Source organism: Cuculus canorus, chromosome 1 (genome assembly GCF_017976375.1).
Source record: "Cuculus canorus isolate bCucCan1 chromosome 1, bCucCan1.pri, whole genome shotgun sequence".
In the NCBI taxonomy this organism is placed as follows: Eukaryota; Metazoa; Chordata; class Aves; order Cuculiformes; family Cuculidae; genus Cuculus; species Cuculus canorus.
In genome coordinates, this window is record NC_071401.1 from 27,084,923 (window position 1) to 27,098,282 (window position 13,360).

The 13,360-nt window shown below is 37.3% G+C and overlaps 1 protein-coding gene across 1 annotated transcript in view; it reads left to right on the top strand.

The window, feature by feature from the left end:
• LOC104066164 (complement C4) overlaps positions 1–13,360 on the top strand; it is a 58,945-nt gene that overhangs the window by 17,303 nt on the left and 28,282 nt on the right. The window contains exons 7-14 of the mRNA XM_009568736.2: positions 282–364; positions 1,373–1,460; positions 5,617–5,722; positions 5,902–6,025; positions 8,435–8,550; positions 9,295–9,462; positions 10,190–10,387; positions 12,585–12,776. Of these exons, the coding sequence (XP_009567031.2) occupies positions 282–364; positions 1,373–1,460; positions 5,617–5,722; positions 5,902–6,025; positions 8,435–8,550; positions 9,295–9,462; positions 10,190–10,387; positions 12,585–12,776 (1,075 nt within the window). The remainder of the gene's footprint in view (positions 1–281; positions 365–1,372; positions 1,461–5,616; positions 5,723–5,901; positions 6,026–8,434; positions 8,551–9,294; positions 9,463–10,189; positions 10,388–12,584; positions 12,777–13,360) is intronic.

A 13,360-nucleotide genomic window follows, 5' to 3' on the forward strand; every position in this document is an offset into this window, starting at 1 on the left:
TGCTTTTCACATCACAGTAAAGATAAGTTCTAGGAAATATATGATGAGTTCAGGAAATACATAGTGAATTCTCTATTTCTGATGGTTTTTCAAAGGCAATACAAATTATATGTGCTTTATAAAAATGTTATTGTGCCATTCCTCATGAAGTCTTAACAGATTAATTTGGGATGAGAACAAAGAATGAAAATAGTAGCATTTAGTGATAATCTAAATATATTAGCATCATAAAACATCTGAGGAACCTTAATAACCTATATTCTGCTGAACTTGAACTTTAGGCCTGGAACTTGGAAAATCAAAGCCTGGTTTCATCAATATGAAATGTCTAATGTTTCTGCTGAATTTGAAGTTAAAAATTATGGTAAGACAATAATTAATTTGCTTTATAAATATGTAAAGTCATCATTATATGTTGAAAGTTATAGTGCAATGATTAAATTCGGCTGTAGTTAGGTACTAAAGACAAGATTCACAGTGTTTCAGTGCCTCATTGCTATCTCTGATGCACAGGAGAACTCTGGTTTTATGTGCTTTCCGCATCATTTTTTGGAAGGGCTTTCCTGCTGCAGAAAAAGTAGAGATGACCATTTTAAAATCATTGCAATTGTGCCTGAAGTTTTTTGTAAAGACTAGAATGAAGAAAAAAAATCTACCTATTTTCTTTCAGTAGAATTCAGTTTGATTAGAGTTGTTCCTATACTCAGAGAATCTTTTTTAAAGAAAAGTAAGGGCACTGTGGAAAAAGAAAAAAGTAGTAATTCAACAGTTAGTGGTGTCTTCTTGTAAAATTTAGTGTGGATTTTTCTTTTTTTCTTAATGGCAAAATAAAACCCCTCGGGATTAAATGAAAATCTCAGTTTAACAATACTAGTTTCGCCCTAGCTAGTGGATGTAACAGAAGAGTGGATGCTACTGCATCCTCTGCAAACACCTGTATTGGCAAGCAAAGAACTCCAGTTTTATCTACAGTAGTGTATAATTTGCTTTTATAGGAGTAAATTTCAGAAGTGACACAGATGATGCTGAGAATCTCGTGTCTACACTCAACCCATTTCAGAGTGGGTTTACTTCAAACTGCTTCTAGTCCAGGGCGCTTAATGCCTGTTAGTAGTTAAAGCTTATCATCTGGCTTATTTTCGTTGTGAATAAATCAATTATCTGTGCTCAAAGGCTGCTCCATTATGTGAGCAAAGCAATATAAGGGAAGATGATCAGGTGATTTGCTTCAGAAGTGCACTGCTGATGCAAACTAAAACATCCTTTCAGTGCAACTGCATCCTCACGGTGGGTGTTGTCACATGCCAGGAGTTTAAGGTATGTTTGAAACTCACATGCCATGACCTTTTGTCTTTTTTTTTTTTTCATGCAGAACTTCCATCTTTTGATGTCAAACTCATCCCACTTCAGCCATACTACCACATCTGGAATGAAAACTTTGTGTTTGATATTGAGGCAAAGTAGGTGTGCTCACTGCGAGGCTGTTTTAGGAGGCAGATAAGTAGATAATGAACTTTGCAGCTTCTTCCTTGTTATTAACAGCTAACTAGCTTCTGGCTTTACCTGAAGCTCTTGGACGGGCCAGACCATGAGGAAAGACTCTATGGGGAATAAACTACACCTGATCCTATCTCAAATTAAAATGACATCAAACACAGAGTACCTTAGAATGTCAGGCAATGAAAGTTTAACCTGTCAAAACATTTTGAATCCTTTGGAAGAATCAGACTGAACTTAGACTGAATAAGAATTTTGTTCTGAGTGACTCTAGTATTTTTGATACCACACTGACAGACCTGAATTTGCTTTATGATCCAATAGTGGCTCATCAACATATATCAAATCTTCTTGGTTGCTGAATTTACAAGTTCATGGGAATGGAAATATTAAATGACTGCCTCTTAGGATAATGTTATTTCTTTATTTACCACTTAGCTGGAATCCAAAATGACTAGATACATCTTGCTGACTTGCACACTGGGAAGATGGAGGGAGAAATAAAATAATTCTCTGGAGACTCAGAGATGTGTCTCCTTTTCACTGAACTTGCCACTCATGCAACTAGAGTTGATAACTTTGGTAGGATATATTTATATGAGGTTTGAAACCCAGGATCTGTGCCAGTCTTTTAAGTGAAGTGATTCATTGTAGCATTAGTTCAGATGTTATAAATTTAATTTACAGATAGATTTTAATTCTGTTTTAAAGATGACTCAAAGCAAACAAACAATCTTGGTATGAAAATGGTATCATAGTAATGAAAAAGTGTGTGAAGTTCCTTCACAAAAAAATATACTAGAAATTGGCAAAATCAAACTTAATAGTGCACTTAAACAGGAGTTTATGTTTTCTGAAGTCAAAAACCCTCTGCATGAAAAGATAGAGATCTGAATTAGTGGCCCCGTGGTGACTAAATTAGAACTTGAACAGTCTTTGGGTTTTTGTTTGGTTGGGCTTTTTTTTCTGAAGAGAAATAGATTTTATGAAATGAGAACAAGTAGCTGGAGGCAACTGGCTTTCTCTTGTAGCTGGGAGAAATGTTTTGAGTTTCAGAGGAGTGAGGAAACTGACCACCTTTTTGCTCAAGTTATATTTTCTTTTCTTTGAAGTATTACTAATTTTGTATGTCTTTAAAGATCAGAAAATAGCTTCAGCAAATACTATCAAGTGAAGTAGAGTTTTAAGATACTGCCAAACATATTGGATAGTAGATATGGAAGAATTATATCTTCTGAAATAAGGTACTCTGCATTTTATAATAACACTGAAGTAGTTATTTTTATGTCTCCCTATCTAGACAAAAGCTCAGATTTATTTCAAAGCAATTTTGATGCTTCAGCAGAGAGTTGAACACAAAGTATCAGCAAATAGTGTCAGACCTTCACTAAGAATAGCTCCTTAAAATATAATTGAGCACCTCATGACTTTTGAGGTTGAGTCACGGTGTTCCTTAAGATTCTTTAATGCAAAACCACAAAGAGGATCACACAGAGTTATTGTAGCTAGTGTTTTTAAATGTATTTAGTGTTAAACAGTGGGCAATATTTCTCTACAGTAATGATACCAAACAGAGTAGAAATCAAACCCTGTGTGTTTTATTAAAAAAATCAGTATTCACTTTTTAAGTTTGTAAAGCTTATTTTATCCATTCACTTTTAGGATTTTGACCATTAACGGTTTGCAATTATTTTTTAATAAGAGAGAGAGAGAGAAAGACATGTGACATTGTTGGGAGATGTTTTGATAGTGAAGTTAGATTCCAACAACTTACTAATTCTACAGAATTACTTGTATAACTCTCTCAAGGTATTTGATTATGTTCCCTAGGCTTAGCTCTTTGGAATGTTGCCTTTTACAAATATACATGTTGTTGAATAGCATAAGAATGTCTTATTGATAAGTCACTATTGGATATTTCACGTCTATCTCGGTAGCTGATGGGATGGCAGAGAGGAGACATTTAGTACAGAAGGGAGAAAAATCAGGGTGTAGGAATTGCTGATATAATATACAGATAAGAATAAAAAAGCCTGGCCTGTTCAACCAAAGTTCATGACTGTGTTAAGCACTAACAGTAACTAACCTTATAACTGATCTGCTTTACAGTAACTTTTAGTTAAATAGGTATTAAATATTAGCATTGAACTATACCAGTGCATGTGTCTGAAATATCATCACTAGCATGACCATTTGTATTTCATCTTGTGTTTGACTCTGGAAAGCCCTCCAAACTGAAAACAGCAAACAAATTATTATCATTCTGTTGCAACATCATTTAATATCTTTTGATATATTATTTCTTAGATGCTTTCCTTAAATTAGGAAATTATATTAGATGAATTATTCTCATATAGTAGGACCATTGTCTACATTTGAATATAGACAATGGGTAATAAGTTAAACAGTTCCAGGAAAAGTCATGAGCCTCAGACCTTGCCTGCTGACAATTTGACTGGTGCACAGCACAGACTCAGAGTCATCCGTACAGCACTCCCCAAACAAATCCTGGAAACAATTCGGGAGGAAGCATGGACCAAAGTTCACTCCAGGTCTGCTTGTGGCCATCTTGCTGTGGAAGGCTGAGGATTTAGTAAAGTGGGCATGGGCTGGGCTGGGCTGGGCTGGGCCAGTCAACCACAGCCTCCAAGACAGCACTGTGCTCACTTAATTTAATTTAATTCCATTTAATTTAGTTTAATTTAATTTAATTTAATTCACCTGGTCCAAGCAGGGTGCAGTCATTATATTTGCTGCATGGACCTAGGCAGTGTATCCAAGTAGAAGATTTATCCTCCATCCCACCCAGGCCTAGCAGGTTTTATTTCTGGTCTAAATTAATCCCTGGTCACTTTGTACCCTGTAGGTCTTCTGTTCGCCATCCTTGAACTCTTCACCTTGACTGTGCTAATCCTTTCTTTCCCCAGAGCAGACCGAACTCTGTTTCCATCTCATTTTCTTGGCTAAATGAACTCAACTTTCCTCATCTCCTCTTGCTTACCTTCAATTCTTTGTTTGGTTCTATTGAATGATTATCTTTACTCATGATCACTCAACACAGTGATATGAAATGATATCAGAAAACTGGCATTAATATTTTAATCCCTTCCAAAATATTCTCCTTATGTTATTGCAGCAGTCAATTTTGAGTTTATGAACTGTGCAATTTCACTTTAATCATTAACATCATAATTATTTAAGAGGAAAAATCAGGTTGAATAACTGTACATTGGGTTTTTTCTATCGGAAAAAGTTTTAGCTGTGCTATACAGACCTGCATGACTTCCATCAAAATTAACATATGGAGTTCCTGATAATTGAACTTATTTCTCTGAACTGGCCATGCATGTAATGAACAGTTATTGGGTATATTGACTGTTGTTTCCTGCAGTTATTAGTTCTGGCGTTTTAAGCAGTTTCATAAGAACTGTCTCTCAGTTTCAGAGCTGCTGATCACGTCAATTTGAAAGAGGCTTTGTTTAAACAAAAATAAGCCCTTGCAGAAGTGAGATGAAGGAGGATTTGGGTAAGCAAAAGACATCACCTAGGCAATGACAGGTCTCATGTAGTGTATTACACGCTGTGCTGCAGGAAAATGACATCTGCCTAAATACACAGGAAAGACATGGGCTGGAGGATGCTTACTCTGCTTAAAACAAGCATTAAAATTTCAGCAGGTAGGATCTGTCTCTGGAGGTCTTCAGAAGTATCAAAGACATTTTACGGTTCCATAGGACAACTCTCTGACCAGCTATTTTAAATGGTCTGCTCATGATGTGTCTCATACAAAGGTATTAACTGTTAATTCAAGCCAAATAGACTGGATACCTTCTTTGCTCCCTTTAAAAGGCATGATGTATCCCTAAGAGATTCTGCCAGTGTGATTTACTCCATGTGTGTGCCTGCACTTGAAATCACCACTTTATATGCAGACCAGTAAAAGTCTTCACGTTTGTGTTATCAGCAAGTGTTTCTGGTTTTCTGGTTCCAGGTTATTACCTATAGGTGAGATGCCTACAAATATCCCCATTTTATTTCAGCATAAAATTAATAGTTTGATTTTATGCTTGCTTTGAATTAATGTAATGATTCACTTCCTTATTTTTCTTCCTGCCAAAGACACTCTTATGGGAAAGGGATTCAAGGTGCTGCATATGTGCGATTTGGCATAATTGATGAAAATGAGAAGAAAGTCTTCATTCCAGGCTTGGAACAACAGCTATCAGTGAGTACTGGAGTCCACTGGAACTATTTTTATTTATCCTAAGTGAGTTGAATATTGTCAGAAATCACTGAAATATAGATCCCTGTAATACTGTAGTCATACCACAAGCAACAAATTTTAAATTTAATGACAACAAACCAGCAAGGGCTGTAACTTTTTTTTTCCTACTTTTGTTTTAGATTCAAGATGGAAAAGGAAAAGTTACTTTAAACACAACGCTTCTGGAAGAGAAATTAAGAAAGAGTATTTCCACTCTGGAAGGGTTTCATTTATATGTTGCTGTTACCACTGTAGAAACTGCAAGTAAGTATGCTATGCCTTGGCTGATACAATCTGTAGTATTTACATTGATGTTTCTCTAGTGGAATCCTTCACTCAGGAAACCTTGTCCCACTGATCCAATCTTCACCACAAAGCTTGCTTATGCTATAGTGCATGCTGACCCTCTTCTGTGTACAAACTTATCTCAGGTGGGATTCACTTATCTGAACACTAGTGTCCAGTACAACTTTAAATGCCCTATGCAATTCCGTGTGGTTCTCCACTGCTGCTCCAGCAGTACTCAAGTCTCCTGCAGGTGCTTTCCTATGGGGTCTGTCCTGTATTAAACAGCCCTGTGGGGGTATCTAAGATAACCTAGTTCTTCTGAAGTGGCACCAGACATCTGTATGAATGCAAATAAATTACTCCTTCTGAGATCTTGTTTGAGCAATTGTCTCAGCCATGTGTACTTATTACATGCGTACAAAGTTACTGGTTGGGCTTGGTATCTTAGTTTGCTTTGTACCTTAGTTGACTAAGCTATTGGTCTAAAGTTGAGGCATGTGTACTACAGCCATAGTGAGATACAGAAGAAGATGTAGCCCTTGTAATTCCTGCTTGTCTTCTTATGCCTCACAACAGTTTTATCAGGCTCTTATATTTGGCATATGCACAAATACAATATAGTCCAAATAGATTGCTCTGGCTTCTCATCTGGGACATGGGCCTGGAGCATGCTCATCCAGAATTTTTTCAGTGGCTATTTGGTTTTGTTTTCCTAGGGGAGAGATAAATATCATTTATTTATCATTACATTACGTAATCATTACAAGGGATTTGTGTAGGTATTTCCCACAGCAGTGCTAACTGCATTGATTAGGCCTCCAGATATTTTAGGGCTACCCTTAAGTGAGCACTGAATTGAACTGGATGCAATGGTCAGTGGGTTATTGGGGTTGTAGCAAGTGTTACTCTTAGTCTTAAGAGGCTAATGTGAGAGCTGCAACTTCAGCGCTGACTTCTGAAGCTGAATCTGAGATGAGGCCGACCTTCCCAACATGAGCAAGATTTTTCCTGTTCTTTATAGGGAGATTGATCCATTTTATTTTAGACATCAGAAATAAAGTATCTAGTCAGAGCTTGATGTTCAGGCACTTTATATAAGTCAGTACAGATTATAGGTAGGATGAACTGTGATCTAGATATCTGTTCCCATTGGCTATAGAAGTCTAGTTACTTAGTTTAGAATTGCTAGAATCCCAAAATATTAATTAAACCCTAATTAATAATTAGGATTCCTTAAAATTCTAAAGTTAAGTCTAGTGTACTACTACTGTGTAGTTCTTTGGTATAATCTACTGTATGTACTTACATCCACTACTGCTGCAACATCTACTACAAGAGCAAAAAGGGCTGAAAGACCTCCTGCTACCACACCAGCATGACAGACATAGTATCTTGTGGTGTAGTGTGGTCTGTATCATGCTGTTCATGCTTCCGCTTTCCCTCGCAAACAGACTTGTTAACATTTATGTGTTTCATGGGTTTAGCATTAATTATTTGCACCACAGAGCAAGGCTGGTGGGCTTTACTGGCACTTCTCAGCCTTGAAGTGTTAAATGGGGAAATAAGGATGTCTTTAAATGCACTTACTTTAAAGCAAGATGTATAACTTTTTTAGAAGTGGTTATGGGTAGTGATTTAATTAGAAGTTGCCTATAAGAATGAGTGGTTTAATTAGAAGTTAAATAGAAGAATGAATGGTTTAGCTAGAAGAATTTTAGATGGGAAGCAGATGCTCAAGCTGTCTTGTAGGTATAAAGTTGCAGAGGATGATTTAAGGTAATATATGGTCTCACCAGTAGGCAAAAATTAAAAAAAAAACCAAAAAAACCCAAATACCAAAAAAAAAAATCAACCTCTTTCAGAAAAGTAGAGATCTCAGTTTGAAACTCCCCTACTGACTCTGAGTGACTTTTATGTTGGACTTTGATGTAACCTTCCTCCGGGAACAAGGCTGTGACAGTTAGGAAAGAAAGGTATATGGCCGCAGGAGTTCCTGTGGTACCAGTGAACTCTGTGATTGCAGGCACCTTGTTCCAATAGATGTGTTAGAGAGGAATTTTTATGTTATGACTAATAAATCTCTTTGCAGATCTCTGTGTCTGAGCTGTTGAGGCACACGCCTGCTAGTGCTGGCTTGTTGGACCACCTCACACATTGTACTTCCAATGCACCAGCCTCTCTCTGGTTGTATTCCCCTTCCACCTGTACCCATATCTTCCTCTTCACAGGACTGAAGTTCTTTGAGGAGGGATCACATTTAAGTTTTCTTTAGATATGCTGCTAAAATTGAAGTTAATTTTGAAAACAGAAGTTATGGATTCTCTAGTAATATGCAAGTACATAGCTATTGCTCGCAGAGCAATTCATGCTGTTTGATATTAACAGGTGGTGAGATGAGGGAAGAGGAACTCAGCAATGTGAAGTTTGTAAAATCTCCTTATGTTGTTGATCTGTCTAACACCAAAAATTATTTCGTGCCTGGAGCCCCCTTCTCTGTTGTGGTATGTAGTATTTAGCCATCTGTGTCCTTTCGCCTTCATAGCAAGGGATGTATATCTGCCCTGTTTATAAAATCCTGACTGATCCAGTGGGAGCTCTATAGGACAGAGACCTTCAGGAACAGGCTCAGTACAGAACTACTGCTTCTGTGTCTGGTTTGTCTCATTTCTATACATGTTGAGCCTGAGTGGGGAAACTGAAGCCAGAAAAACTGTGTTTCTGTTCTGTAAGTCATCTGTGCATTGATGCACTACAAGGCAGTAGTCTCTTCCTCACTTCCATATAGAGAGATTAAAATAACAATGTTTTATCAGATTAATGCCATATCAAATTAAAATTCTGAAAAGTAAAACAGATTATTGGTTTTTCTTAAAAAACACATTTAAGTTTTTTAGTTATGAAACTTCACACCAAGTTTTTCTACAAAGTTTTCTACAAAGATTTAAAGTTAGAAATTTGTCTTGTAATAATTAAAGACATGTACTTCTGGGATAAACTGAAATCTAATAGATGATAAGTGAAATCTGAGGCAGCTCTTAATCTGTGTTCACAGATTTTTATCCTATCTCAAGCCCAGACTGAATTAATTGCTGCCCCCTTCACTCAAAGCTCAAATTTTCATACATTAATGTGTACATGTTTGTATTCCTTCTCCGTTTATAAAAATAATTGGTTCTTATTTGTGGGCATTTTTTTTAAACCCAGGCATTTCCTTGAAGTAACAGAAAATCATATTTTACTAATAGGCATCTGTCACTTTGGTTGATGGTTCTCCTGCTGCCTCTCTACCTGTCACTACCACCGTTACCTCGCCTGGAAAACCCCCAATGAAGAAGACTGCACTTTCTAATAAAGAGGGTCTAATCCCCTTTACATTCAACATCCCTGGAGATGCTCAGATGCTCCAAATAATGGTAAAGAGAAGCCAAATATCTGTGCTTAAAAATATACTACTGAGGGCAGCTCATAAGACAATTGCAAATGACAATGAAGATAATCAGTTTTCATTACATTAGCACAGAGGGTGGAACGTGATTGCTTACACCATCTGCAGAGCTTTGCCCAGATTGTGTAAGATATGTTAGAGACACCAGGGGCCTAAGGGATGTCTCACTGAAGTGAAGGACACTCTCGTACGCTGGAGCTGTAGGAGTACATACATCCATGGTAGTGGTGCTTTTGGGGGGGTTCAGATGTTCATTTTCCAGTTAGGAAGGATGGGAATGGGACTGTAAGGAATATCAGCATGAGAAAATGGTGAAGGAAATGGTACTGAACATACAGACAGTAGGCTACATCCGAACATTCAGAGGTTTCAATCATGTGCACAATACAAAAAGGGAAATAAGCTGTCAAAGTACAAAATAATCTTGTGATTTTAAGATGTTGATTCTTACTCGGAAAAAGCCAACCCTGAAAAATATCAAGTGCAAATACAGCAAGAGACAAAAGAGAATAAAGTAATTAAGTAATTAAAATCTTATTTTTTGATTCCAGATCCTGCTAGTGAGGTCTCAGCTGTGACTCATATCATTTCCCAGCAATTTTCTGAACAACCTCGCAAGATAAGAATTAAGGATGACACTCTATGTTGTCTCCTGAGGGACACTTCACTCTCTCTGTCCTTTTCTTTCCTGACAGGTAAAGGCTGAAGAGGGAAAAGAAAAATTAGAATCACCTGAAGCTAGCATCCGAGCTGAAAGATACCAGTCTCCTACCTCAAACTACCTCAGCATCAGCATCCCACATACTGTCGTGACACCTGGAGATAACTTACATATCACCTTGAATGATATTCATCAATCTGGCAGTGGAAAGATTGACTATTTCTATTATATGGTAAACAGAATAGTAGCATATCAATAGTTTATTTTAGAAATCATGCATCTATCTAGTTGCTAATACGTAGGAAACTGGAGGAAATCCAACAAAGAGCGACTGAGATAACCATTGTCCTAGCACGCCTGACCCCATCAAGACAGGCTGAGGGACCAGACTTATTCAGTTTGGTTAAGAGGCTAAGAGTGACTTAATAGCAACCTAAAATTTCTTGAAGAGGGATTACAACTATAATGGAGACAAACTTTCCTAGGTGGTGCCATGCAATATAACAAGAATATAGGCTACAAATTATGGCCTGTAAGGTTCATTTTAGAAAAAAACTTTTCACTGGTGAACAATGCAATACTGGAAGAGGTTCCCCAGAGCACTTAGGGAATTGCCACACTGAGAACCATTCAACAGCCAACTAGACCTTGTCTTACACTGGTAATGATTACTCGTCCTAGAGCAGGCAGATGGATGAGAGATTTCCACAGGTCCCTTCCAAAAACTATGATTCTCTTGTTTTTATAAGAGTATGTGATATAAAAATCTTTGTGATTTTTTTCTTCTAAAGAAGGACACATCAAGTACAAATTTTATTCTGTGATTTCTTCTACAGTCTAGAACAAATAGGTCCATATGAGGTAACGTTTGTCTGCATAATTATGTGGATATTTTTGAAAGATATTATACTGATGGCCTTGAAAGGTAAAATCCTAGATATGTAACTACTGTGATATATATAACAATTTGATGTCTCTTAATCTAGATCCAATTCTTTCCCACTCCTTCCAATCTGTATTCTTTCCTCATAATAAGCCAATATTAAATATAATGGGTATTGGTCTGATTGCCATAAATACCTTTTTTTTTCCAATGATTACAGCACTGGCCATCTTGTTGTGGGTAGATCATACCAAAGTACGTATCATACATAAGATTCCCTGCAACCAGAAATCCTAGGCATATTCTAGGGGACTTTTATTATCTCAGAAAATGCCTTTTATGGTTAACTCTTGTTCATTTCATGAATAATATGTGATTTTTATATTAGCATGGCTCCATATTACCTGCACCTGATGTTAGTTAACAGACAGGTCACTGTCATCTCCAATGATGAAGGATCATTGGCAGTTATGGCCCTCAATAACATCCTGAAACTTTAGCTGAAAAACAATTCTATGCATGGAAAAGCAATTAAACAATCCTGCTCAGCCTCGAAAGAGGAATGCAAAATATTTATTTTGCTGAAGAAGACAAATGTGATCATGGATACATTCCAGGAGTTAATCTGTCGAACGTCAATTGTGTTTATCCCCCTTCTCCCTCTCTTTGTCCTATTTTCCCTTGGAAGCTTATATTTCCCAGGATGATAAGCATCACAGGCACCAGTTCTGATTTATTTTTAATAGGGATCTGATACCTTGGAATAATGGTATCCCTAGGAGTTAAATTCATGTTTGAGAGGTTATTTTCATTGGATGACTTAGCGTAGGGCTGGAATTGCTGCTACTAGGCTCCGGGAAAGCACAGTGCTGGGCAGGGAGGGTGGCAGACACTGCTGAAGCCCAATGGTGTGGTTCTCTCTCCAACTTCAGTCACATAAATTAAGGCAATGGAGATTTCAGACCAGGTTGCAGCATGTTTCTGTTTCTTCTTGAAGCTTACTCATTATGCATTTAGGAAAGCTGCATCAGTTTTATGGGGAAGAAATTAATTAGACAGACAAAGATGAGCTGAAATCAACTAAGAGCCAATCTCTGACACTTTATCCTCAAAAATACTTTTGGGGTGCTCCAACCCTTCCATACCACCTGAAAGATTCAGTACTGATTACAGATTAAATAAAGCTGATGATACCTCCCTGAGCATAATGACCTGTTATTTTAAAAGACAAAATTAAGACTGCCATCTAGGACCCCCCTTTCCAAGCTGCAAGACTGAGTGGAGGGTGTTAGATTTGTGCTTAAACATGGGGCACAGCAAAGGCTTACCACCACACTCCTGTGCTAGAGGCATTGTGTGCTGGTCTCCTCCAGGCAACTGATATGCAGGTTGGGAATTAAAACTAATAAGTGCCATTAGAAAAAAATAAATTTTAAAGAGAAACAGCCTCAGAAAATTCTATATATGTATTTATATACAATGTAATGTAATGCCCAGTCTACTGTGTTTTCACAATATTTGATTTGTGTTCATTTCTGCCTTACAGGTTGTGGCAAGGGGACAAGTCGAGCTGTTGGGAAGGGTCCCCTCCTCAAATATAATAATAAACCTTAAAATCACTGAGAAGATGGTGCCTGCCTTTCGCTTTTTAGCGTATTACTTCATCGCGAACAAGGGCCGTCAAGAGATTGTCGCTGATTCTGTATGGGTGGATGTTATGGATGTTTGCGAAGGAAAGGTACTTTCAAAGCAAGCAGCTTCTGTTACTGTAATCCAAAATAAAAACAAAATCATGGGGTATCAGCAAAGCAAGCGTACACCTGGGGTTAAAATGTGAAAGATATTTCATTTTTATTGAAAAGAGGAGTCGTCAGGGTTCTTGCTAAAAGATATGGCAAGGATAGCCTTCTTCCATACTACAGGTTGTGCTCAAAGAGATGAAAAATATAGTTTCAAAGAGATAAATCTCCTTCTTCAAGTGTCCGTATATTAGAAATCCTCTTGCAAACAATAGAATCATTCAGGGGCAGAATCTCTTTATAACTTTGTCTTTTTGTGGTGAGATGTGTCAAATGAAAGAAAGCAAAGCAATTTGAAGTAATTCTTCAAGTTTTTTCATTCCCACTAAATGTAATTTCCTGTGACTATATACCACTTCAACAAAAGCACTTAAAAAACCCCACTTCACAGTAGAAAAATATCAAAGGACAAAATAGGAGTCCCTTCAAGCCTTTCTTTCACCTTCCTCCTCCTCCTTTTTGGTACCATAAAATAAAATGAGTAAAATAAGACAAGAGCATTCTTCCCAATAGCATGAAACAC